Source organism: Phacochoerus africanus, chromosome 8, assembly GCF_016906955.1.
Source record: "Phacochoerus africanus isolate WHEZ1 chromosome 8, ROS_Pafr_v1, whole genome shotgun sequence".
Lineage (NCBI taxonomy): Eukaryota > Metazoa > Chordata > Mammalia > Artiodactyla > Suidae > Phacochoerus > Phacochoerus africanus.
Window position 1 is genome coordinate 56,160,762 of NC_062551.1, and position 26,367 is coordinate 56,187,128.

Genomic DNA, 26,367 nt, shown 5'->3' on the forward strand with positions numbered 1-26,367 from the left:
ACAAAAATGTAGGCAGGAGTCAGGAACCGCTCACATGTAAGAGGATCTTGGGAGGAACGTGGATGTTATCCTGATAATAATGGGATGCATTCAAGGTAATAGTAGGAGAGAGATGACGTGTCCTAATTTTCACTCTAAAAATGTCAGTTTTGTGTATCAGTTATCACACTGACAAAGTCTTTTTTATTACTCAATGAATTTACTACATTTGTAGTTGTACAGTGATCATCACAATCCAATTTTATAGGATTTCCATCCCACAACCCCAGCACATCCCCCCACCCCCCAAACTGTCTCCTTTGGAGACCATGTGTTTTTCAATGTCTGTGAGTCAGCATCTGTTCTGCAAAGAAGTTCATTGTGTCCTTTTTTCAGATTCCACATGTCAGTGAAAGCATTTGATGTTGGTGTCTCATTGTATGGCTGACTTCACTTAGTATGATAATTTCTAGGTCCATCCATGTTGCTAAAAATCCTGGTATTTTGTTCCTTTTAATGGCTGAGTAATGTTCCATTGTGTATATGTACCACATCTTCTTGATCCACTCCTCTGTCCAAAGTCTTAAATATTGTGACATAAATACTATTTTTATTTATTTATTTTTATTTTTTGTCTTTTCAGGGCTGCACCAGCGGCATATGGAAGTTCCAAGGCTAGGGGTTGAATAGGAGCTATAGCTGCCGGCCTACAGCCACAGCAATGCAAGATCTGTGCCGTGTCTGCGACCTACACCACAGCTCACGGTAACCCCAGATCCTTAACCCACTGAGTGAGGCCGGGGATCAAACCCGCATCCTCATGGATACTAGTCCGTTTTGTTTCTGCTGAGCCATGATGGGGAACTCCCAGTGCTATTTTTAAGCCTGTGGATTGTAGTTGTGAAAATTTGTAGTGGTCTGTTTTGTCATATAGCATTTTTCATATAGATCTTTCCTTCTACCTTCCCCGGATGCAGAAGATTGTCCTTTCTATATGGTGGTTTATCTTCTATACCCCATCTTTCCCACCCAGTTAACTGTCAAAACCTTACATCTTTAGAAATCCAGATGTTTCTGAAGCTTATTTTTATGTTCATGACCTCTGGGGGGTTAGGAGCTGGAAACACTGACTTTCCCTACTTACTTTTTACAAATAAATAAAAATAGTAAAATAAAAAAAATCATCTAGCTGTTATGTGGTGACCAGAGAGAAGGTTAAAGAAGTGAGATTATTTTCAAGAAAACTATAATAATTTTGGCAAAAAATAATGGACATTGAAGCATGAGTGAAAACAATAGTTACAGAAAAGAGCGGAGGCTGTTGGGATATAGTGAGAGTAAGACTAGTCTTGCTAATGGGTTGAATTTGTGGCATGAGTGAAAAGAGGGACCAAAATTGACGTGAAGTTTGGCTATTACATCTTCAAGTGCAGAAACAAAATGTCCAGGTGACTCTATGAGGATAAGGGAAGCTTTGGCCTGTAGATAGAAATTTGGGGGTCATCAGCATATCACAGATATCGTTGGAGTTCCCGTCGTGACTCAGTGGTTTAGGAACCTGACTAGTATTCATGAGGGTTTGATCCCTGGCCTGAGCCTCAGTGGGTTAAGGATTTGGTGTTGCTGTGGCTGTGGTGTAGGCTGGCAGCTGTAGCTCCAAATCGACCCCTAGCCTGGGAACCTCCATATGCTGTGGGTGCAGCCCTAAAAAGACAGAAGACAATAAATAAATAAATAGTATTGTTAAGGTCATGAAATTTAATGAAATCATACTGGGAGCAAATGATGGAAACAGGCAAGGATGAAGCTTCACACTTTGCAGCTCTGAAGACTTTAGAAGATGCCCAGAGAATGGAGAAAGTCCATCCATCAGGCACAAACAATGACTACAAATGAAAGATGCCAGCTTATGTCTTGAACAGATATTTGGGGAAGCAGGTTAGAATGAAGGATTCTTAGCTTCTCACTTAAAAGATGAGTATAGGGGTTCCTGTTGTGGCTCAGCAGTAATGAACTCAACCAGCGTCCATGAGGGTGTGGGTTAGAGTATGTGGAATACAGGTGGCCAAACCCAACTCACTGCCTATTTTTGTAAATTAAGTTTAATAGGACATAGCCGCTTGTTGACATGTCTAAGGATGCTTTCATTTTCACTACAGAAGGTCATGGACCAGTTGTGATAGAGACGGTATTCCTTGCAAAAGTGAAAATATTTACCATCTGGCCCCTTATTGCTGTAGAAAAAACAAATCACACTGTAAGGTGGGTTTATGTCAGTTAAAAAAAAAACCTAAAAGGTAGGATAACAATAGCTTAAAGGACAGGGAGTGGACCTTAATAGAATTATACTGCCATAAGGTTATCAAATTTTTTGAAATCTATGGCGTTTCCATCATGGCTCAGCAGAAATGGATCTGACTAGCATCCATGAGGACACAGGTTCGATTCCTGGCCTCGTTCAGTGGGTTAAGGATCCAGCACTGCTGTGAGTTGTGGGGTCGGCCATCGGCTACAGCTGTGATTCAACCCCTAGCCTGGGAACCTCCATATGCCATGAGGGCAGCCCTAAAAAGCAAAAAAAAAAAAAAAAAAAAAAAAGAAAGAAAGAGTTCCACTGGTGAGGTGGGGTTAAGAATCCCACTACAGCAGCTTGAGTTGCTGTGGAGGTGTGCATTCGGTCCCCAGCCTGGTGCAGTGGGTCAAAGGATCGGTTGTTGCCACAGCTGTGGCTTGGATTCAATTCCTGGCCTGGAAACGCTCATATGCCATGGGTGCAGCCATTGGAAAAAAAAAAAGTACAAGTAGGAAGGGTAAGGTGTCAGATGTGAAATGAGTAGTGCAAATGGCACAATGTCAATTCTAAGTCAACCCTAATAAAGACACCATATTATCAGACCCATAGCAACCACTAAAATAATCATAAAATCAATAATAATAAAAAGGGACACTATTCAACCCAGTACTCTCTGCCTTCTGGCATCGAAATTCACAGCCACTCTGTACAAAATAGACCTTTCCCTTTGGATTGAGAATAAGACAAAGATGCCTACTCATACACTCTACATCACACGAGTGGATCTCCAGTGCAATAAGACATGAAAAATAAGCCTAATTATCAGAAAAGAAGTAAATATTGTTATTTGCAGATAATGTAATTGTGTATAAAGAAAACCCAAGAAAGCCTACAGAAAATTACAGGCATAACTCCCTATCTCACTCCATATACTTAAGTGCCAGGAAATAATCATTTCCTTTGAGGCACTAGTCTAATTTCTCCTTATAATCAACACCTATCAATAACTTTTTTTTTCCGTCTTTTCAGGGCCGCACCCGTGGCATATGGAGTTTCCCAGGCTAGGGGTCGAATTGGAGCTGTAGCTGCTGTCCTACACCACAGCTCATGGCAACACCAGATCCTTAACCCACTGAGTGAGGTCAGGGATCAAAACAAACCTGCGTCCTCAGAGATGCCAATCGGGTTCGCTAACTGCTGAGCCACAATGGGAACTCCCTGTCAATATCTTCTAGTGTTTCTCATGCTATTATTTGTATGAGGTGGGATTCTAAAAATGCCCCTCAAGATTCCTGCCCCTTAATTGTTCAAACGTGAATTTTGGGATCGCTGTGAAGGGAGTTTGGAGATGCAATTAAGGTAACCGCCCTTAATTGTTCAAACGTGAATTTTGGGATCGCTGTGAAGGGAGTTTGGAGATGCAATTAAGGTAACCGATAACCCGACCAAAAGATAGATTAAACCTGAATTATCTGAGTGGATGCAACGTAATCACACAAGCAGTTTAAACAGAAGAGGAAGGCAGAGACAGGCATTAGCAGGAAGGGAAGCTGAAGAGATCTGGATCATGAGAGGAGCTCAGTCATTGCGGGAGGGGACCACGTAGAAAGCATCAGAAGGTAAGTAGGCGGCCTGTAGGAGAGAAGATCGAGCCCCAGCTGACTGGCAGCAAAGAAACAGGGGTCTCAGTCTTACAGTCCAGTAGGTTCTACCAGCAACCTGCATAAGCTTGGAGACGAATCCTTCCCAGAGCCCCCCGGGCCCACACTTTGATTTCAGTCTTATGAAAAACTGAGCAGAGACACCAGGCAAGCTCCCCCAGACTTCTGACATAAGGGACTGTGAAATAATAAATTCGCAGTGTCTGAAGCTGCTAAAAGTTGGCGAGAACTGTTCTGGCACAAATGGAAAACTGACACATTATTGGTACCAAAAACATAAAAAACAACTTGTAATTCAATGTAAGTATATCATGAATATGAAAGATATTTATCCACCAGTATTCCTTTATTTGAACTCTATGGCCTAAAATTCCCCATTCTACCTTTGTCTTAATCTCAATTTTATGGTTTAATGTTTCTCAATTTCTGAATTTAGAAATGTGCATGTTTCCATTTAATGGTTATTTTTATAAGCCTCCCCAAATCCAGGAGGATGAAAGGCAAAATAGAGAAACAGAAAAACTCACCAGGGCCTTGGTCAGTTTCTTCTGTTTTTAGGAAAAGGCCAGTGTTTTTGGGTCTGGTCTAGTCTGTTGTCTTTTCTGATTGTGAACATCTGACAAAAGATCTCTGATCAGGGGAATGAAGACATTTCTGAAAGGGATCTAGCTTTTAGGATTTTGACAATTGGGAGTTCCCGTTGTGGCTCACTGGTTAACGAATCTGACTAGGAACCGTGAGGTTACAGGTTTGATCCCTGGCCTTGCTCAGTGGGTTAAGGATCTGGCGTTGCTGTGAGCTGTGGTGTAGGTCGCAGATGCGGCTGGGATCTGGCGTTGCTGTGGCTCTGATGTAGGCCAGCATCTACAGCTCTGATTCGACCCCTAGCCTGGGAACCTCCATATGCTGCGGGTGCGACCCCCAGAAAAAGACAAAAAAAAAAAGAATTTTGATTGCCCAACTACTCTCCTTTTGATGAAGGACAAATTCTTTTTTTCTTTTTTTTTTTTTAATGACTACACCTGCAGCATATGAAAGTTCCCAGGCTAGGGGTTGAATCAGAGCTGCAGCTTCTGGTCTACACCACAGCCACAGCAACTCAGGATACTTAACCCATTGTGCAAGGCCAGGGATTGAACCTGCATCCTCGTGGACACTATGTCAGCTTCTTAACCCACTGAACCACAGTGGGAACTCCGATGAAGGACAAATTCTTAAAGAACAATGCTGGGATTGACAAAAGGAGCCCTCAGAGATCGGGCTAAATAGCCCATTTACAATCTAGGGATTTCTAGTTCTCCACCCCTGGCCCCTAAACAGAGATACAAACACAGAGAAACCTGGAGTAACTGCTCCCTTGAACAAGATCAGTACCGGGCAACTTGTGATCGAGTGGCTGACTCTGGATTTCTCTAGGGTCTCACAGGTTCTAGAATCTAGAAGCCTACATTCTAGACGAAATCAAGACCGAGGGGGTGAAATATGTTAATCTGAACTCCAAGGTTGTAGATTCTGAAGTGTTCGAATCAGATTTCTTTTTGCCTAAATCACCTTCCCATTCATAACAATACTACTACTTAAAAGTTGCTCACTTGGTTCCCAAGGCACTGCATGGCAGCCATTGTTCTAGAAGTTTTCTGTTCCTGGTGACAGAGCTGGTAAGAAACGGGCCAGGCCAGGCCAGGCCAGCCCATAAGACACTCTCAAATTCTCCTCTCAGGCCCCCAACACAGGATTCACTGCATCCCCCTCAGGAGAAATTATGGCAAAGATGTCCCACAAAACAAACGAGTTTCCTGGAGCCATTTGCCTTCCAGGCCACACAGAGGACAGACCCACCACGATCCTACCCAGCCAGAACTTCGTGTCCCTGAAACCACTGCGGCACCGTAACAGCCAAGACACACCAGCCTCTAACTAGGAAGACAATGCACCCTGGACTGTGCCTCTTAGAGCAGCAGCCCAGCAAAGGAGCCTGTTCCCAGGAAAAGAGGGACAGTCAAAGGCTGAATCACACTCCCCAAATTCAGCTGGGCTTGGTTCTCCTGTTCATGGGTCCTGGTCCTCACTGAGGGCAGAAGCCTCTTTCCGGCTCCTTTCTGGGAGGCTGATCCTCTTGGGGACAGGGGCTCAAGCACCTAGACTGGGCCTCATCTGCCCCTTGCCTCATGTGGTTATAATGAGTATAATCCACTTGACAGGATTCTTGCGCATACAGAATATTTATAATAGAATTAACAAAATGATATTAAAACAGCTATCACCTGTGTCATTCCTAGGTCTTCATTTATTTTTTGTTTATTTTTACTTTCTCCCCTTTTTATTTATTTTTTAATTCTTTTGGTTTTTCATTGTAATTGTTTTTTACATTCTTTTCTTAAAATTTATTTTTTATTAGGGTATAGCTGATTTACAGCGTTGATCAATTTCTGCTGTATAGCATAGTGACCCAATCATACATATACATATTCTTTTTCTCATATTTTCTTCCATCATGGTCTATCCCAGGGGACTGGATGTAGTTCCCTGTGCTATACAGGTACATGTACACATCGGAATACTACTCAGCCATGAAAAGGAACAAAATAATACCATTTGCAGCAACATAGATGCAACTGGAGATTCTCATACTAAGGGATGTCAGAAAGAGAAGGCCTATTATTTTTTAAAATATTATTTTCCATCATGATCTGTTCCAGGAGATTGGATATAATTCCCTGTGCTCTACAGTAGGACCTTGTTGTCTATCCATTCTAAATGTTATTCTTTTCATCTATTAACCCCAAACTCCCAGTCCATCTCCCTCCCCCCACCTTGGTAACCCCAAGTCTGTTCTCCACGTCTGTGAGTCTGTTTCTGTTTTGCATATTTTAGATTTCACATATAAGTGATATTATATGGTATCTGTCTTTCTTATTTCATTTAGTAATATAATCTCTAGCTGCATCCACTATTTTAAAATTGTTTTTCTTAATTTTTTCTTTTTTTTTTGTTTTTCCAGGTCTCTATCAACTGTCCTTGTTTATGGATCCTGTTTTCCTGCTTCTCTGCACACCTGGGTAGGTGCTGATTAGATACCAGATGTCATGAATTTTATTTATTTTTAAGGCCACACCTGCAGCATATAGAAGTTCCTGGGCTAACAGTTACATTGGAGCTTCAGCTGCTGGCCTACACCACAGCCATAGCAACACCAGATCTGAGCTGCATCAGCAACCTACAACCACAGCTCACGGCAACACGGGATCCTTAGCCCACTGAGCGAGGCCAGTGATCAAACCCACATCCTCATGGGCACTGTTTCGGGTTCTTAACCTGCTGTGCCACAACGGGAACTCCAGATGTCATGAATTTTACATTACCAGTTTCCTATTCCTTTGAATAGTACTGGGCTGTTTTGGGAAGCAGTTACATTACTTAGAAACAGTTCGGCTTTTTAGGGGTTTGCCTTTATGCTCTGGTAGGAGAGTTCAGAGGAGCCTTTAGTCTTGATCCAATTAGAGCCTCCCCCACCCCCCCCTCCCCGAGGCAATGCTCTTCTCAGGTTCCACTGTGATTCTCCAAACGAGAGGACGTGTTGCCATTCCAGTGGGTGGAAGCCCAGGTTATTCCTGACTGCGAAAGCTCCAAGGATGGTTCTGCCTGTCCATTGCCACTGGTTCTTTCTCCAGCCTAGGGAGCTTCCTCACATAAAGGTGCTGATCACAACTTTAAAACTTGTGGGGGAACTCTACAGAATTCTAGAACTTTCTCTCACTGAATGCAGCTCTCCTGTAATCTGCCCCCTGGATTTGAGCCACTCTGCATTCTCCGAACTCTAAACTCCATCTCAATTCAGGGAGACTGGTGTTCCCATTGTGGCTCAGGGGTTAAAAAACCTGACTGGTGTCCATGAGGCCTCAGGTTCAATCCCTGGCCTTGCTCGGTGGGTTAAGGGTCCAGCGTTGCCGTGAGCTGCGCTGTAGGTCTGAGGCGGCTGGGATCTGCCATTGTTGTGGCTGTGGCACAGGCCGGCAGCTGCAGGTCCGATTCAGTCCCTAGCCTGGGAACCTCCATATGCCGCGGGAGTGGCCCAAGAAATGGCAAAAAGACAAAAAAAAAAAGAAAGAAAACCATCCATTCACATGTTTTCTCTGTTTTTTTTTAGTTATTTAAGGTGAGAAGATATGTATATTATTCTGTTGAAGAAAAAGGAATTGTTGGAATTGGCTATAAAAAATATTGGTCAGTATTTAAGTGCAGTATGATATTCATGGATATATTAATTTATATAATCAGAATAGATACAAACTTATGTTTGGCAGCATTTCCAGTAGCATAAATCTCACATTCCTTTAGGACATTTGAGCTCTTTTCCAAGGCTGATAATTTGATTTTTACGTTTCAAGAGCATTCATGGAATTATATCTAAAAATCAGTGTAAGATTTTCTTACTAAAGAAAAAAGTATTGGAGTTCCTGTCGTGGAGCAGTGGAAATGAATCTGACTAGGAACCATTAGGTTGCAGGTTCAATCCCTGGCCTCGCTTAGTGGGTTAAGGATCTGGCGTTGCTGTGAGCTGTAGTGTAGGTCACAGACTTGGCTCGGATCCTGTGTTGCTGTGTCTGTGGTGTAGGCTGGCAGCTGTAGCTCTGATTCGACCTTTAGCCTGGATTCGACTCCATATGCCGCCAGTGCGGCCCTAAAAAAAAAAAAAAAGACACACACACACACACAAAAGAAAAAAGTATTAATGTACTTGGATAGTTACTTTAGATAATTACTTCTCTGGGAATATGCTTTTCCAAGTTTATTTAAGGGCTAGGTAGGAATTTATTGAAATTCTCTGAAATTAATGTTTTTATGGTAGGCAAAATAATGGCAAATCCCAAAGAGTTTCATGTCCGGTTCCCCCGAATCTGTAAATGCGTCACACTGCATGGTAAAGGGGAATTAAGATAGAAGATGGAATTAAGTATTTTAGGACCATAGAAATTGTTTCTAGAGTTTAAAAGGTTCATAGAGAGAAATGTGCCTCAAGATGGATTATACCCAGAGCCTCACCAATACTAGACTGATCGATTGATCGATTATTTGATTTATCTTTTTTTTAACATCATTTAGGCATTTATTCTTACAATTGTCTAAGCAGATTTAATTTTTAATTTTCCAGTAAAATAGCTGGTTAGGCACTAATGCTGGAATTTAAAACTTGGCCATTGAATCCCACACTCCACTTACTAACAGCTTTGCTCTACTTCCCAAATTTAAAAATGGAATACTTTTGATCATATTCCAAATATATTCTAATTATAGGTATTCTAAAAATGTAATACTTGACATCCGGCAAATCATGAAGCCTCGCTGGATCTTAGTTGCTCCATGTTTAAAATAGTGATGGTTGGGAGTTCCCTGGTGGCCTAGTGGTTAAGGACTTGGCATTGTCAATGCTGTGGTTTGTAGTCACTGCTGTGGTTTGTAGTCACTGCTGTGACTGGGGTTTGACCGGTGACCTGGGAATTTCCCCATGTGGCTGTTATGGCCAGAATAAAACATAAAATGGTGATTATTTTATTTTCCTGTGATATCACACATTTGTATGATGTTATCTCTTGCCGTCACAATCAGCTCTAATATAGTCTCACTGTGCCCAGTTAGTATTTGGCAGCTTATTCCAACTTCTTTATTACTTTGTCTCTGGTGCAAGTTGCTTAACTTTCCTGTCTATAAACTGGGGGCAACAGCAGAAATTGCATATTAGAGTTAAAGGAATGAAATGAGTTAATTCATGTAAAGCTATGCCTGACTCATGTTAAATGTTAGCTATTACTCTTGTTGTTTTAATTGTTATTAAAACTACTTTCAGGAGTTCCCGTCGTGGCACAGTGGTTAACGAATCCGACTAGGAACCATGAGGTTGCGGGTTCGGTCCCTGCCCTTGCTCAGTGGGTTAACGATCCGGCGTTGCCCTGAGCTGTGGTGTAGGTTGCAGACGTGGCTCGGATCCCGAGTTGCTGTGGCTCTGGCGTAGGCCGGTGGCTACAGCTCCGATTGGACCCCTAGCCTGGGAACCTCCATATGCCGCGGGAGCGGCCCAAGAAATAGCAACAACAACAACAACAAAAAGACAAAACAAACAAACAAACAAACAAAAACTACTTTCACATACTTACATGTTCCTGCGTGATCTTCCCAGTGTTGCTGAGGGTATAGACAGGGTAGATTTCATTAAATCCCTTTTATATTAGAGAGGATCAAGAATTCGAGAGGTAAGGGACTTACCCAAGGTCACGGGAGCTCTCATGTGGCCGAGGAGAATAGGAACAGTAGGTCTGTTTAACCCCATCTTTTATGCATATACATGAGAGAAATAACCAGGTCTGTCAGTCATCAGAAAACCCAATTCTAGATTTAACAAATACAGTAGAAAATAAATTCAGCTGCAGATAATTTATAGACTGCTTCCTCTCCAAGTGAAAATTTCACTGTAAGATTTTCCTAAATAATAAATTCCCCCTAAATAGTTAAAACAAGATCCAACTTAGAAGAAAACTCTTTCCCTGCAGGGCATATTTATACTAACTTTTCCCACCTGAGCTTTGTGCCAAAGCAGCATGGGAGGACATTAGCTGTTCAATAGGCATAGCTGCAGTGGGAAGGAGCCTGGGTCTAGAGTCAGGAACCAGGAGACACGGACTCCCCACCTCAGTGGTCTTGAGAGTCATCTGGTCACAGTGCTGTGTGGCTTTAGAGTTTATAAAATGCTTCCACATTGCGAGATTCAACTGAGGGAAGAGTTTGGACCTGACCATCTCTTCAGTATCTATTTCTAAAAGGTAATTCTCCAAAAAGTTTTAGAAGAAGTTTCTTATATATCAGTGTTGTAGATCTAAAAAAGGTAGAAAGAACTAAGTTTGGCAACTACGGCGTTGTGCAAAAAATAAAAACAAAAATGCATGTCATCTCCGGGCTACTTTCTGTCGGGCAGTTTATTGCCTTGTTTCTAGCCTGGCTAATTATAGATTTTCTAAATACCATGTGGATTAACATGCTCTATGCTTACAAGTACATAAGGTGTACACTGAGCAAAACAGTGGACTTCCAAAGTGGGCGGGGAATGTACCTCAGGGATTCTGGCAGGACCGTCATTAGAATCTCAGTCTGTCACAGACACTGGGGCATTAGGCATGTGGGACAAGTCCCCTCATCTAGGTTTTAGAGGGCTAGTTTTGACAGGAGGGCATGTAGCAGCCTGACAAGGTCTCATCCACACCTTTGTTTGAGAGAAGGAGGGATTATGGGGGATGGAAGGGTAGGAGCAGCTCCTAGGTGTGTGGTTGGTTTCCTCAGCAAATGTAAATATTGAATGCTTGCTACGTGTTAGGCGCTGTGCTGGGTTAAGGGGAAAACAAAGATGGATTATACCCAGAGCCTCACCAATACTAGACTGATTGATCTATTTGATTGATTTATCTTTTTAGGGCTGCACCTGCAGCATATGGAAGTTCCCAGGCTGGGAGCTGCATCAGAGCTGTAGCTGCTGGCCTGCACCACAGCCACAGCCGTGCAGAATCAGAGCCTCATCTGGAACCTACACCACAGCTCATGGCAATGCTGGATCGGTAACCCACTGAGTGAGGCTAGGGATTGAACCCACATCCTCATGGTTACTAGTCAGATTCTGAGCCACAGCGGAACTCCCGATATTAGACTTAGATGATGAGATTTGACACTCCTGGGCTGATGAGTTTTAGGTAAGGTTTTTTTTGGGGGGGGGTGTTATTTTTGTTTGGCTGCATCAGCAGCATGCAAAAATCCCCAGGCCAGGGATCAAACCTTCGCCATAGTAGTGACCCAAGTCACACCAGTGACAATGCCAGATCCGTAACTGCCAAGCAACCAGGAAACTCCTAGGTGAGATTTGAGACTTTGAGTTGGTGCTGTAATGGGTTGAGACATTTGGAGATGTCAGAATAGGATGAATGCATTTTGGTTTGGGATGGACATGACTCACTGGGTGCCAAAGGGTTGTCTCTGGTAGGCAGAATAATGGCTTCCCAAAGATGTCTCCATCCTAATCTCCAGGACCTCTGAATATATTTTATTATAAGGCAAAGGGGACATCAGGTGGTAAATAGAGTTTAAGTGGCTAATTAGCTTATTTTAAGATAGGAGATTATCCTGGACTATCTGGGTGGGCCCAATATAATCACAAGGATCTGTAAACATGGAAGGAAGAGGTAGGAAAATGAGTGTTGGAGTGAATGAAAGAGAGGACCAGCCATTGCTGGCTTTTAGAAAGGAAAGGGGCTGCAAGCCATGGAATTTGGGCAGCTTCTAGAAGTTGGAAAAGCAGAGAGACAGATTCTCCTCTAGAGCCTCCAAAAAGAAATGCAACCTTGCCAACAAGCTTATTTTTAGCCCAGAGAGATGCATTTTGGGCTTCAGGCTTGCAGAATAATAAATTGTGTTGTGGAAACTGGTGACAGCAGCCATAAGAAACTAATACAGCTGTACTTCTATATTCATTATATTCTTAGGTTTTCACTGCATAATGTAATTCCTGGTGTCCAAGGTTTCCCCCTTTTTTTCTTTTTCTTTTTTCTTTTTTTTTTTTTTTTTTTGTCTTTCAGGACCATACCCACAGCATATGTTTAAGTTCCCAGGCTAGGGGTCGAATCAGAGCTATAGCTGCCAGCCTACATCACAGCCACAGCTGAGCTGCGTGTTTGACCTATACCTCAGCTCATGGCAACACCGGGTCCTTAACCCACTGAGTGAGGCCAGGGATTGAACCCGCATCCTCAGGGATAATAGTTAGATGTTACCACTGAGCCATGACAGGAACTTCCAAGAAGGTTAACTTTATTAGAGAAGTCTTTCCCACTCTCCCAAGGTAAAATTGTGATACATGAGTTAGGCTGGTGATAGAATTTCCATTTTTTAAAAAATTGCTTTCAGGGGTTCTTCTTTCCTATGGGTTCTTCCATATCTACTAAACATGGTTTCCACATTCAGTGCCTCTAGGGGTGTCTTTCCATGCTTCTCTGACAAGTCATAAGGTACAATTATCATTGAAAAACCATCACATTCTTTCTCAAGGTTTTGGCCCTGTGGGAACTCTTTGCTATCAAGTACATTATCACCTGTAGGAAAAGGCTTCCCCCCAAGAGCTGCATTTCTGGTCTAATATGATTTCACTGATATTTACTAACTTCTCATGGCCATGTCCTCCACAATCACTACATCCATAGCATTTCTGTCCTAAGTGGGCTCTGAAACATAATGAAGGTGGGGAGGACTCTGGCTAAAGACTTTTCCCCATCTCTGGTATCAGAGGATTTTTTTTCCTACACAATGTCTGTAACATATAAGACATAATTACTGGAGGGGTTGTCATATCCACTGCATTTGCAAGGCTTATTCCCTGTGTAAGTTCCTGATTATCTAATGAAGCTTGGCTTTTCAGAAAAGCCCGGTCCACAGTCATTATGTTTCTGCCCCCGAGGAGCTCGCTGGTGTTTAATAAGGGCTGGGTTTCTGAAGAAGATGTTTCCACAGGCACTGTGTTCACAGGGTTCTGCTCTGGTATGAATTCATTCAGGCATAATGAGCTATGACTCCCTGAGGAAGGTTTCTCCAGCTTCAGTGAATCTACAGCTTTCTCCCTTGTGTGAATTTTCTTATGTTTAATAAGGACTGACATGTGGGCAAAGGCTTTGCTGCATTCACTGCAGGCATATGGTCTCTCGCCAGTATGAGTCCGCTGATGCTGGATGAGCTTGGACTTGCTTCTGAAGGCTTTTTCACAATCGCTGCATTCATATGGCTTCTCTCCTGTATGAATTCTCCGATGTTTGGTCAGGTCTGACTTAAAAAAGAAGGTCCTTCCACATTCGCTGCATTCGTAAGGCTTCTCTCCTGTGTGCAGTCTTTGGTGTGCAATGAGGTAAGCCTTCTGGGAAAAGGCTTTCCCACACACGCTGCATCCATAGAGCTTCTCTCCAGTGTGAGATCGCTGATGCCTATTGAGCCGGCACTTCCGGCTGAAGCCTTTTCCACATTCGCTGCATCTATAAGGTTTCTCTCCTGTATGAGTCCTCTGATGGACCATAAGCTGTGACTTTCTGGAAAAGGCTTTCCCACATTCATTGCATTCATGGGGTTTCTCTCCTGTATGAGTTCTCTGGTGTTCCGTGAGCTGAATCTTCCTCATGAATGTTTTTCCGCATTCACTGCATCCATGGGGTTTCTCTCCTCTTTCAGTTCTCTGATGTCGAATGAGCTGTGCCTTCCTGGAGAAGGTTTTCCCACACTCACTGCATTCATGTGGTTTCTTTCCTGGGTAAGTTTTCTGATGATCACTGAGCTGTGATTTAGTGCTACTGGGTTTAACACAACCATGGTATTTAATTCCCATAAGAGTGTTATCATGGTGGAGACAGAGAGATGATTTCCCACATCTACCAAACTCATCAGAATCCTTTACCGTATATCTTCTATTCTCAATAACAAAACCTAAAGGTGATTTCAAACTTTTATAATGTGAGCCAAACTTACTGGGTCTTTGTGTTAAAGGAACAAGGCTTTTGCATAAATCGAAATTATTTCCAAGTACATAGCTTTGCTGACAGCTTTCCAAAGTTTTAATCCTGTTTTGCTTTTCTGAGTGCCATTGCATAGGGTCAAGCTCCCATATTTCATCTAGGAAAAAGAACAATGAAAACATCCATGATCATTTTAGGGGGAAAAAGAGGGATACAAAATGGGATCTTATAAGATCCCGTTCTAAGAGAAACGTACCCTATGGAAATATAGCCTATGCTCTGTGAGAAAAATGAACATTATAAAATGGCAAAAGGAAAAACAGCTACTTTAGAAACAATGATGAATAGTCTCCAATGAATGTGGGCGTCTTCTTTCCAAATAGGACCTTGCAAAATGGGGGCAGAAGTAGAAATAGAACCACACTGTGATTGGAATACAACAAAAGAAGATGAAAGAGATGTATCCATTCATCCAACAAACACTGAATGGTTGGTGTTTGGGAATATATTAGAATAGTAGAATTAGTATGTCACTACAGTGTGATTAATATATCCTATCTCTCTGTATTCTAGGAACAGGAGGGGAAGAGAGCAAGAATCAAGAAGTAAGCAAAGAAGTAAGAAAATTACAGGACATGAAAAATGGTATGGAGGAAGTGATAGAGTAGCAGTAAGTCAATCTTTTTTTTTGTCTTTTTTTGTTGTTGTTGCTATTTCTTGGGCCGATCCCGAGGCATATGGAGGTTCCCAGGCTAGGGGTTGAATCGGAGCTGTAGCCACCGGCCTACGCCAGAGCCACAGCAACGCGGGATCCGAGCCGCGTCTGCAACCTACACCACAGCTCAGGGCAACGCCGGATCGTTAACCCACTGAGCAAGCGCAGGGATCGAACCCGCAACCTCATGGTTCCTAGTTGGATTCGTTAACCACTGTGCCACGACGGGAACTCCAAGTAGGTAAATCTTAAAGTAGTCGTCCACAAGGGAAAACAGTTAAACTGACACCACAGGATAAGAATGAGCAATGTTATGTAAATAACTAGATGGAGACTGTTGCAAGAAGAGGGAACAGCAAATGCAAAACCCAGAAAACTGATCAAGAAACATAAGGGAGGTTGGCATAACTGAACTCTCCTGAGTTTGAGTGCAATAGAAACAGCTAAGTTTGGAAAGGTAGGTAGAATCGAGAGCATAAAGATCTTTTAGATTTTCTTAAAGACTGGATTTTCTGCTAAGAACAATGGCAGTAAGCAATCAAAAATTTGGGGGGCAGAAATACAACATGTTTTGAATTGATATTTTCAAATGGTCACATGACTCATACAGAGAATGAATTGGAGAAATAAACTGTTGAGGCAATGGAAGAGTTTAGGCAAGAGATAACAATAACTTCAGCATGAATGACTGACTACCATGGAGACGGAAAAATGTACAAACACAAAGTACATAGTATGGAAGAGGAAAAGGCAGGTATAGAAGAGAGAAGATAAGCCCTGCCATCAGAAAGAATGCTGAAGGCATAAAAGGGAAGAATCAAGGATAGTTCCTCAATATGCGGCTTAAGCATGTATGTAGGAGCTCATGCCATTTAATAAGATGTGGAATAAGGACGTGGGTTCAGCATTTGTGGCGAATCAAGTGCTCCATTTTGAGGTATACATCAGGTGTGAAATGATAAATACATATTCAAGAGGGAATAGGAGGTATCCAGTTATGTCTATGAGTATGGAGAAAGTTCTGACTTAAGGTAACAATTTTAAGTCATGAGTATATAAATGAATGAGTAGAGAAAGAGGAGGGCCCAGGACAAAGGGATTCTAAGTTTTAGAGTTTGGGGACAGGGATATGCAGAGAACATGAAAAGCCCATCCAAAGACATCACACCATAACTACACTGATCAAACAAGGGAGCAACATGGATTTTAGTACAAAGGGTTGGAACTGGGAAATCAGAATGTAGGATTCATAGCATCCGATTCCAAGATTACCAAGTAAAAATTCAATAATCACCCACTAAATTTTTCTCCTCTCATTCCAACTACACACCAAAATTAAGCTTTCCTAAAACACCAATCACCTATTTAATACTGTAGTTAATACTCTCCTTTCTATGTAGGTGTGATAAAACCTCACATGATCCAATATATCCAAGAGAATTTTTTAAATTCATCCCTGGGCCATCTATCCATATGCCATATACTGATTGGGAGAAATATCCCCTTCTTCAGTCATAGTGTAACTGTACTGAGAGCTGCCCCATCAGGCTTTCGGCAGTGATGGAAATGTTCTACACTGGGTTTTCCAACATGGTGGCCACTAACCATGTACGTCTGCTGAGCACTTGAACATGGCTAGAAGGACTGCAGAAATAAATTTGTAATTTTCCTTAATATTAATTACATTTAAATTTAAGTAGCCCCCATGTGGCCAGTGGCCAACACACAGGTATAGACCATATCCTATAACTGCTATTATAATATATTTAATAAACTCATCTACAAATGTTCTACTTTCCACTAATGCCAGAGTCTTCCTTAAACTCTGTTCCTACATCATCTCTGGCACCCATCAGTGAAGAGATTCTGAAAAATCATTCCCTATCCAGGACTAAAATATTCATCTGCCTTATCTTCCATTCATTCTAGAACTCCAAGGTATATTTTCCTATCATTCTAATGTTACCACACAGCTATCAAGCAAAACTCTCCAGAACTAGCCAAGAAAAACAAGACAAAACCAAATCCACACTTTCTGAGCCAACAGTTAACGTAAGATCCAGTGTAATCAGCCATTTCCTTAGACAGTCTCCTACAGGCCGATCTATTAACAGTCTCCCACTTTGCTTTACTCATTTCCATCTCCAGAATCTTTTTATATTATTGTTGACCAACAAGGCCTTTTATCATTTTTATTTAAAACCCAGCTCTCTTGGAATTCCCTTGGTGGCTCAGTGGGTTAAGGATCTAGTGTTGTCACTGCAGCAGCTTGGGTTACTGGTGTGGCACAGGTTCGATCCCTGGCTTGGGAACTTCCACATGCTGATAGCACAGCCAAAAACAAAACAAAACAAAACAAACAAACAAAAACACTCCAGCTCTCTTTCTTGCAGAAATTACTTTATTATGCTCTCAAAAAATAAATAAATAAATAAATAAAACCCTACATTTTATCCTTTCTGTAACACTTTATCAAAGCTCAGTTTTCTCTGATTTTGTAAAAGTCTTTGTCTATGCCTCATAACCAAATGCTAAAAATTTTAGAATATTATGCACCTATGTCAACCCTTCCCAACAGAGGCTTGTACCCTTAGAAGGTGTTTCCATCTTACATTACATCTGAATCTCACTTGGGGCATATGAGAGTGGTGGTCCTTCAACTGCAGGGGTCAAAGCAGCATAGCCTGTCAAGCCTTTCAAAAACTTCATGGGCCCGAGGTCACTCCCCACACGTGGCAAATCAGAAGCTGAATCTCAAGAGACAAAGCCTAGAGTTGGAAAAGGCTCCCACATAGTTTACACATGTCCCTGATGAAAAAACAAAATTGAAACCCTAATGAGGAGTTCCCGTTGTTGCTCAGTGGTTAACAAACCCGACTAGCATTCATGAGGATGTGGGTTTGATCCCTGGCCTCGCTCAGTGGGTTAAGGATCCGGAGTTGCTGTGAGATGAGGTGTAGGTTGAAGACATGGCTCGGATCTGGCGTTGCTGTGGCTGTGGTGTATACAGGCTGGTGGCTACAGCTCTGATTGGACCCCTGGCCTGGGAAAGCCAAAAAAAAAAAAAAAAAGAATAAGATTCAGATCCTTTTCTCTATATGGAGAAAGCCTCATACCAACCAGGAAAACAATAAAATATATGGTCATGACTGAGTTAGTGCATGCAGATACAAAATAGATAGGAAGTCAGGAAACAGGGAGTTCTGAGTGTGCCCTGGAATTTCTTGGACAGGAAGGGAGAGTGTAAAAAAGTGAAAGAAGACAGTATCTGAATGTAAAAAAATGCAACGCAATCAAATGCCCAGATGCCCTCAGGTTGTTAGACACCATCTGTTGCGTTCAGTAAAACAGATCACTTCCTCCTTGGAATGATTCTGTCACTTATTTCCGGGACATCTTCTGACCCTTTTCCTACCATAACCCTGATACTTCTTTTTCTATTTGGCAGGGTTCTTATCTTCTCAACCTCAAAAAATAAATGTGCAGAGTTCCCTTGTGGTGCAGTGGGTTAAGAACCTGGCATTGTCACTGCAGTGGCTCGGGATTGCTGCTGCGGCTTGGGATCAGTCCCTGGCCCAGGAACTTTCACATGCCACAGGTGTGGTGAGAGAAAAACAAAAACAGAATCTGAAAGGTGGGAACACAGAGGGTGACTCAGTAGATGGGGTGCCCTGCGAGACGAGGTATGTGTGGTTTTCAGATGAACGAAGGTGAGCTGGGCTGCCAGGGAGGGCTACCGGCCTTTCAAAGGGGGCAGGGACATTCCAGAGGTAAGGAGAGCGCGAAGTGCAAAGCGCACTGTGTAGCTAGTGAGGGCATCTCACAGCAGGTAAGGTGGAGAACAGGAAGTGAGACCCCTGCAGAAGGAGACACGGGGAAGGCGTGACTGAACACACGGGAGGAATGGAACCGGGTTAAGACATCAAGGTCCTGGATGAGACCAACTGCAATCAGAGCTGGAAAATTCAAAAAAGAAAGACATCTAATGGCAGGCAAAGAAGAACAGCCCTAATGAAGAACACCAAGAAAGGTGTTCGGTTGCTGGTCACCAACTGGTGTAAGGAAAGTTCTCGAGACAACATTTCAAAAGTGTCAGCCTTTCACTGACCAGCTGGAATTTTTAGGTCATTTCTCCCCATTTTCTTGGTTTTCACTCACTCACCTGGGCAGGTGGGACTCTGGGCTGCTCCCTCCCTTCTCCAAGGGGGTTCTCCTTGCTCCAACTGGAAGAGTGCATCTGGTTTGGGAGCTTCGTAACCTGCAAATGGAAAATGACGGAATGCTTAGCACCAAGTATTGGAGCCTGAGGAATCTACCAAAACTAGAGAAAGCTTTATTTCAGGGACCACATCACGTATACTTTGGTAAAGTGAGGACCTTCAACTCGGTAGGGGAGCACGTATGTGCTAAGAGGACCTGTGATGCTGTGGGCCAAACCGGGAAGTGCTCCAGGAACCCTACAGAGGCCACCAAATGAGAAAGGGGAGGCAGCTGACTGTGATGCTGTTTGCGGGGCTGTGCCCCACAGGCCTGCAAGCCCTGTACTTGCCCAGCCTCAAGACTGAGGAAAGAGCCTGCAGGCAGCAACCGAGACATCAGTGGCTTGACAACTACTTCTCCATGTCTGAAGCAGAGCCCTAGAGGGACAGCCCACCATGTGCACAGACGGCAGGCAGGACATGGAGGCAGCCTTTGCTCCTGGAGGGGTCCAGGGAGGGTACCAGTTATGGGGGGAAATGGACATGAGGTTGGAACCCAGCAGAGAGGCACACCCCTCCTCGCCCCTTTGAGAAGCTCTCACAGTGGAGATGTCCTGTGTCACCGGGGTATCACCAGCTGGGCCTGGGGCAAGCCTGTGGCAAGGTCAGGCACGTGAGTAGGTGCAGGTGAGGCAGGCACTGGCCGAGCAGAGGGTGTACAGAGAACAAGAGAACAGCCATCTCGAGAGGCCTGACCGTACACCATCCTTACCTACTGACACTAGGCTGTGGCAGATCTCCAACGTGACCTCCCTATACAGGTCCTTCTGAAATGGATCCAGTAGCCGCCACTCCTCCAGGGTGAAACCCACAGCCACGTCCTCGAAGGACAAAGGTTTCTGTAATAACAAATTCCAGTGCTATGTGCAGTGGAATACATAACGTGGGAAGGGGGGCAGGAGGTAAATTACGCGCGCTGGGACTGGTTCACACCCTGTGGCCCACGTATCTTAGTCCACTGGGGGGCTGGAACGAAATACCACGGGCCAGGGAGCTTATATCAACAAATATATTTCTCGCAGTTGTGGAGGCTGGGAAGTCTGAGATCGGGGTGCCAGCAGGGCCGTATTCTGGCGAGGGCCTGCTTTCTGGTTCAAAGAGCACACCGTCTCGTGGTGCTCTCACAGAGAAGGGCGGGGGATCTAGGTGCAGCTGCTTTTAGAAGAACACGAATTCCATTCGTAAAGCCCTCACCCTTATAACCTACACCCCTCCAAGAGCCCCACCTCCTAATACCATCGTCTCTGGGGTTAGGATTTCAACATACGAATTTTGGGGGCACATAAACATTAAAATCACAGCCCTGTGGAATTCTACCAGTTAGTCCTTCCCAGCCTAAAAAAAAAAAAAAAAGTACCAAAATAATATTTGCATAGATATAAAAAACATTGTATAGTAAGAATGTCTTTGTTTATAAGAGTGAAAAATCTATCAGTAATTGAACTTTTTTTTGGCTGCACCCACAGCATGCAGAAGTTCCCAGGCCAGGGATCAGACTCATGCCACAGCAGTAACTTGAGCCATGGCAGCAACAATGCCAGATCCTTAACTGCTAAGCCACTAGGGAACTCCTGAAAATCTATCAATAATTTAAATGTCCATCAGAGAGGAAAGGAGGGTGTGCCACACCTCCGAGCTATGAAAAGCTATACAGACATTAAAATCCATGAGGCAGATTTAAACATTCAGGTATCAGTGATCTTCAAGGCATTCTCTCAAATGAAAAAAATCAAGCCCCCAAATAGCATATATATGGTATGACCCTAGGCATGTGAAAAATCAACTATACAATGCATAGGAGTTCCCGTCGTGGCCCAGCGGAAACGAATCCGATCATGAACCATGAGGTTGTGGGTTCGATCCCTGGCCTCACTCAGTGGGTTAAGGATCTGGTGTTGCCGTGAGCTGTGGTGTAGGCCGGCAGCTGTAGCTCCGATTAAACCCCTAGCCTGGGAACCTCTGTGTGCTGCAAGTGGAGCCCTAGGAAAAAAAAAAAAAAAGAATGCGTATCTATACATAGAGGAATGTATATATAAAATATATACGTAAGTTATATAAATATACATACATTTTACCACATGTCACTTGTAGAAGGAGAGCCAAACCATTAACATTTGTTACCCTTTGAGTTGGGGGTTGGGCAGGAAAAAGGTAACGGGATTGTTTCTTTCGGTACAAATACTTCTGTTTGCCTGACTCTCTTGCATGCAGATGTAGCTGTGTATCATTTGAGTTCCCAGAGTTTCTGCTCTGGCACAATGGGTTAAGAATCCAACTGCATTGGGTCAGGTTGCTGTGGAGGTGTGGGTTTGATCCCTGGCTCACTGCAGTGGGTTAAAGGATCCGGTGTTGCTGCAGCTTTAGCTAGGTTGCAGCTACAGCTCAGATTCAATCCCTGGCCCAGGAACTTCCATATGCCACGGGTGTGGCTATAAAAGCAAACAAACAAAAATCACACAAGGACCAAACCAAGAATGATTGGCTCATTTTTTTAACCCATGGTTTGTAGTGGCTTGATGTGGGATCTCAACTCCCAGACCAGGGACTGAATCTGGGCCGCAATGGTAAAAGGGCCAGATCCTAACCACTAGACCACCAGGGAACTCCCCTGACTTCATTCATTGGACCTGGGGTTAAGAAAGTATAAAGGGAGCATTTTTGTCAATATCTGTACAAAGAATGGGACTTTCAGCTGTCCCCTGCCAAATCAATGACAAAAATCTGGTTGAGGAGTTCCCCTCATGGCGCAGTGGTTAACAAATCCGACTAGGAACCATGAGGTTGCGGGTTCGGTCCCTGCCCTTGCTCAGTGGGTTAACGATCCGGCGTTGCCGGGAGCTTCGGTGTAGGTTGCAGACGCGGCTCGGATCCCGCGTTGCTATGGCTCTGGCGTAGGCCGGTGGCTACAGCTCCGATTCAACCCCTAGCCTGGGAACCTCCATATGCCGCTGGAGCGGCCCAAGAAATAGCAACAACAACAACAACAACAACAACAACAAAATCTGGTTGAGAGAATTCTTTATGAAGGACCACTCAGAGGCCATTCATTCTACTGGCTAATCCAGGCTTTATTCCTGTGTAAAGTCAGACTACCAGAAGGCTCTCCTGTCAAGGCACACTGCTTCTGAAGAATTCTGTCCACTTGAGTTCTGCTGTGGCTTGCCTAGTCCCGGGAACACAATAAGGAAAAGCCAAAGGAAGCACCTTATGCCTTTATTACAAAACTGATAATGAGGACACTGTCTACCACAAAACCTCCCTGAAGAGCCAGCAAAAAAAATTCTTAAGCTCCAAAAGCAAAGAAGCGTTTACTTCCCCTGAAGAATTGGTTTGTCTTCTCCTCACAGACAGTGCAAATCATGTGACATTTCACCTTTTTCCTGTGATAATGGCTGCTAAGAAAAGTGGCCTCAAGTTCCAAGGGAAAGCAGCCCAGAGGGTCTGACACAGTCTCTTCCTAGGCTCCAACCTTAAGAACTTTGTACAAACCCTCGGGCCCACATATGCCTCGATTTTAAGATTAGAGCCTAAATTTACTGTCCAACAGATTTATTTTATTTTATTTTATTTTATTTTGTCTTTTTGCCATTTCTTGAACCGCTCCCACGACATATGGAGGTTCCCAGGCTAGGGGTTGAATCGGAGCTGTAGCTGCTGGCCTACGCCAGAGCCACAGCAACGCGGGATCCGAGCCGCATCTGCAACCTACACCACAGCTCACGGCAACGCCGGATCCTTAACCCACTGAGCAAGGTCAGGGATCGAACATACAACCTCATGGTTCCTAGTCAGATTCATTAACCACTGCGCCACGACGGGAACTCCTGTCCAACAGATCTTGATTTTTATCAGCATTTGCAGTCTTCTTTCACCAGACTATTTTTTGTTTTATTTACTTATTTCATCTTTTTAGGGCTGCACCTGCGGCATATGGAAGTTCCCAGGGTAGGGGTTCAATCAGAGCTACCGCTGCTGGCCTACACCACAGCCACAGCCACGCCAGATCCAAGCCTCGCCTGTGACCTACACCACAGCTCACGGCAATGCCGGATCAAACCCCTGTCCTCAGGATACTAGTCAGGCTCATTACTGCTGAGCCACAACAGGAACTCCTGTTTTTTCAAAGCTTCCACAAATCCACTGGGAAACAAAGGATAAAAGAGATTAAAAAAACCTCACCTGGCCCTTGATCATCTCCTCCAGTTCTAAGGGCAGGCTTGTACCTCTAGGGCGGGCTCTGTCTTCTGTCTCTCTGGGCCTGACTTAGAACTATGAGACTGCGGGTTTGATCTCTGGCCTCGCTCAGTGGGTTAAGGATCTGGCATTGCTGTGAAAAAAGAAAAGAAAAGAAAGAGAGGAGTTCCCATCATGGCTCAGTGGTTAAGGAATCCGACTAGGAACCATGAGGTTGCGAGTTTGATCCCTGGCCTTGCTCAGTGGGTTAAAAGATACAGCGTTGCCGTGAGCTGTGGTGTTGGTCGCAGATGCAGCTCAGATGCCGTGTTGCTGTGGCCCTGGCATAGGCTGGTGGCTACAGCTCCAATTAGATCCCTAGCCTGGGAACCTCCATATGCCACAAGTGTGGCCCTAGAAAAAAAGACAAAAGACCCCCCCAAAAAAAAGAGAAAGAGAGAGAGAAAGAAAATTTTAAAGAGAGAGAAATTATAAATGAAAATAAAAAGCCTTTGAGGAAGTTCCCATTGTGGCTCAGTGGGTTAAGAACCCCACTAGAATCTGTGAGGATGGAGGTTCGATCCCTGGCCTCTGGGGGTTAAGGATCCAGTGTTGCAATGAGCTGTGGTGTAAATCTTGGATGGGGCTCAGATCTTGTGTGGCTGTGGCTGTGGTGTAGGCCAGCATCTGCAGCTCTGATTTGACCCTTAGCCTGGGGACTTCCATATGCCACAAGTGCAGCCCTAACAACAACAACACAAAGCCTTTGAGGGGAGAAAGGGAGGGATAAACTAGGAGTTTGGGATTAAAATATACACACTATCTTATTTAAAATAGATTACGAGCAAGGACCTATTGTATAGCACAGGGAACTATACTCGTATCTTGTAATAACCTATAATGGGAGAGAATAAAAAAAAATAATATGGGAGTTCCCATCATGGCTCAGTGGAAACGAATCTGACTAGGATCCATGAGGACCCAGGTTCGATCCCTGGCCTTGCTCAGTGGGTTAAGGATCCAGTGTTGCTGTGAGCTGTGGTGTAGATTGCTCAGATCTGGCGTGGCTGTGGTGTAGAATTGCGGCTACAGCTCTGATTCAGCACCTAGCCTGGGAACCTCCATATGCCTTGGGTGCAACCCTAAAAGACAAAACAAAATTTTTTTTTTGCTCTTGGCATTTCGTAAAATTAGACTAAAAGAAAGAGGGAGTGGGATCATGGAGGGGGGACACCATTTCAGTCACAACAAAAATGTAAACTACTTACAAATAAACATAAAAGACACAACGAAAATACACAAATACATTACAGCTGATTTAAGAACAAAAAGAAACAAAACAACACAGAAAACAAAACAAAACTTGAGTTAAAGGAAATCCATCACACGTTCCTGAAAGTGTAGTACTTACATATATGTTAGTTCTACACAAATTAAAACACCCACTGGTTGGAACATAAGTGTAACCGTTTTTTTAAAAAGAAAAGAAAACTTCCAAAGAGTTTCTAATGTCAAAATGATTATGACAGGATGTTGGATTAAAAATGTAAAAAGTTATGCCAATACCGACACACCTGATTCCAATACTGAAAATGAAATACACTAAATTTTAAAGAGAACTGTTTTCTGGAGGAGTATAGGATGTCATTATTTGGGTCAGGCTGTGTTTTCAGTTGGAATATGCAGTAAACACGGACGCAAGAGGACCAGAAACCCCATCTCTAAAATTAGACCCGCGAAAGCTGGCCCGGATGGGGACACGACGCCCAGTTCCCCCAACCGAAAACATTCCAAAGCCTACTCGGCAAGGGGACCTCCCAAGTTCTAGTCGCAACACAGAACCGCGTGAGCTCCCCTCCACGGGGAACTCTCAGCACAGAGCCCCCGACTGATCCACTAACACAGAACACCCCAGAGAGGATTACCGCTCGCTTCCCCACAACACGGACCCCCTGCTTGGTCCGGAACAACAAAAAACAGCCCCAACGCGCTCTCCCCGGCTCGGAAACACGCCCAGAACCTGACACTGATCTGATGGACGATCTCCGTCTCCACTGCCGGTGGCAAAGCATCGGACCACTGTTTGAAAACTTTACCCCACAATCGGTAGTCCAGCGACCAACCCCGGCAGCTGACAAGACCCCCAAAAGCTGCAAGAATGGAGGCCGACTTGGACCACCAACCGGGGTTCCGGAGACCCAGAGTCTGGCTCCTGGCGGCCCCTCTGTGACGTAATATTTCCGCGCCCCCCCCTCGGGCCGCTTTTCCGCGAGCCGCCGCCGCCGCCGTTTTCCCCCGTACGGCCGAATCGCGGGCGAGGTCTTCCTTTTCTGCCTTTCGCGGGAAGGTCAACAAACGGTGAGAAGCTATCGAAAACGACATGTTGTACCACATTTCCAGGCCACTTGACCCACGGGGACCTGACTTTGCAACATTCGTCGGGGGCGCTGCAAAAAGCTTAGCTTCTCGGAAACTCAGGCCTGCCTGTGTCTCTGAAGGATGGGCAGAGGTGGTTGTGGACTTAAAGACCCTTTGATGTAAGGGATAGAGAGAAGCTAAGTGAGCGCACCCATCTCTGAGCATTTCAACCGCGAGGGAATCCGAGCAAAGTAACAATAAGATACAACTAATATCCTAGGAATGCTGGTAAGAGGGGCGCGAAACTGGCCCTCTGTCCACCAGTGTCGAAACTCGGAGACAGTTTTGGGTGAAGAAGAAAAAAAATAGCTTTTTATTACTTTGCCAGGCAAAGGAGATCCTA

At 44.0% G+C, this 26,367-nt stretch overlaps 1 protein-coding gene and 1 long non-coding RNA gene across 2 annotated transcripts in view; one reads left to right on the forward strand and one right to left on the reverse strand.

Annotated features, from left to right (window-relative positions):
* Nucleotides 1-15,149, forward strand: part of LOC125132730 (uncharacterized) — a 49,399-nt gene extending 34,250 nt beyond the window's left edge. The window contains exons 3-4 of the long non-coding RNA XR_007136309.1: nucleotides 6,935-6,992; nucleotides 15,033-15,149. This is a non-coding gene — a long non-coding RNA (uncharacterized LOC125132730). The remainder of the gene's footprint in view (nucleotides 1-6,934; nucleotides 6,993-15,032) is intronic.
* LOC125132697 (zinc finger protein 577-like) lies at nucleotides 13,199-25,823 on the reverse strand. The gene is given in 6 exon segments (XM_047790335.1): nucleotides 13,199-13,304; nucleotides 13,307-14,616; nucleotides 19,337-19,432; nucleotides 20,146-20,272; nucleotides 23,613-23,760; nucleotides 25,627-25,823. Coding segments are annotated over 5 exon segments (1,590 nt in total). The 5' UTR covers nucleotides 23,628-23,760; nucleotides 25,627-25,823; the 3' UTR covers nucleotides 13,199-13,262.
* Between the last annotated feature and the right edge of the window lie 544 nt (nucleotides 25,824-26,367).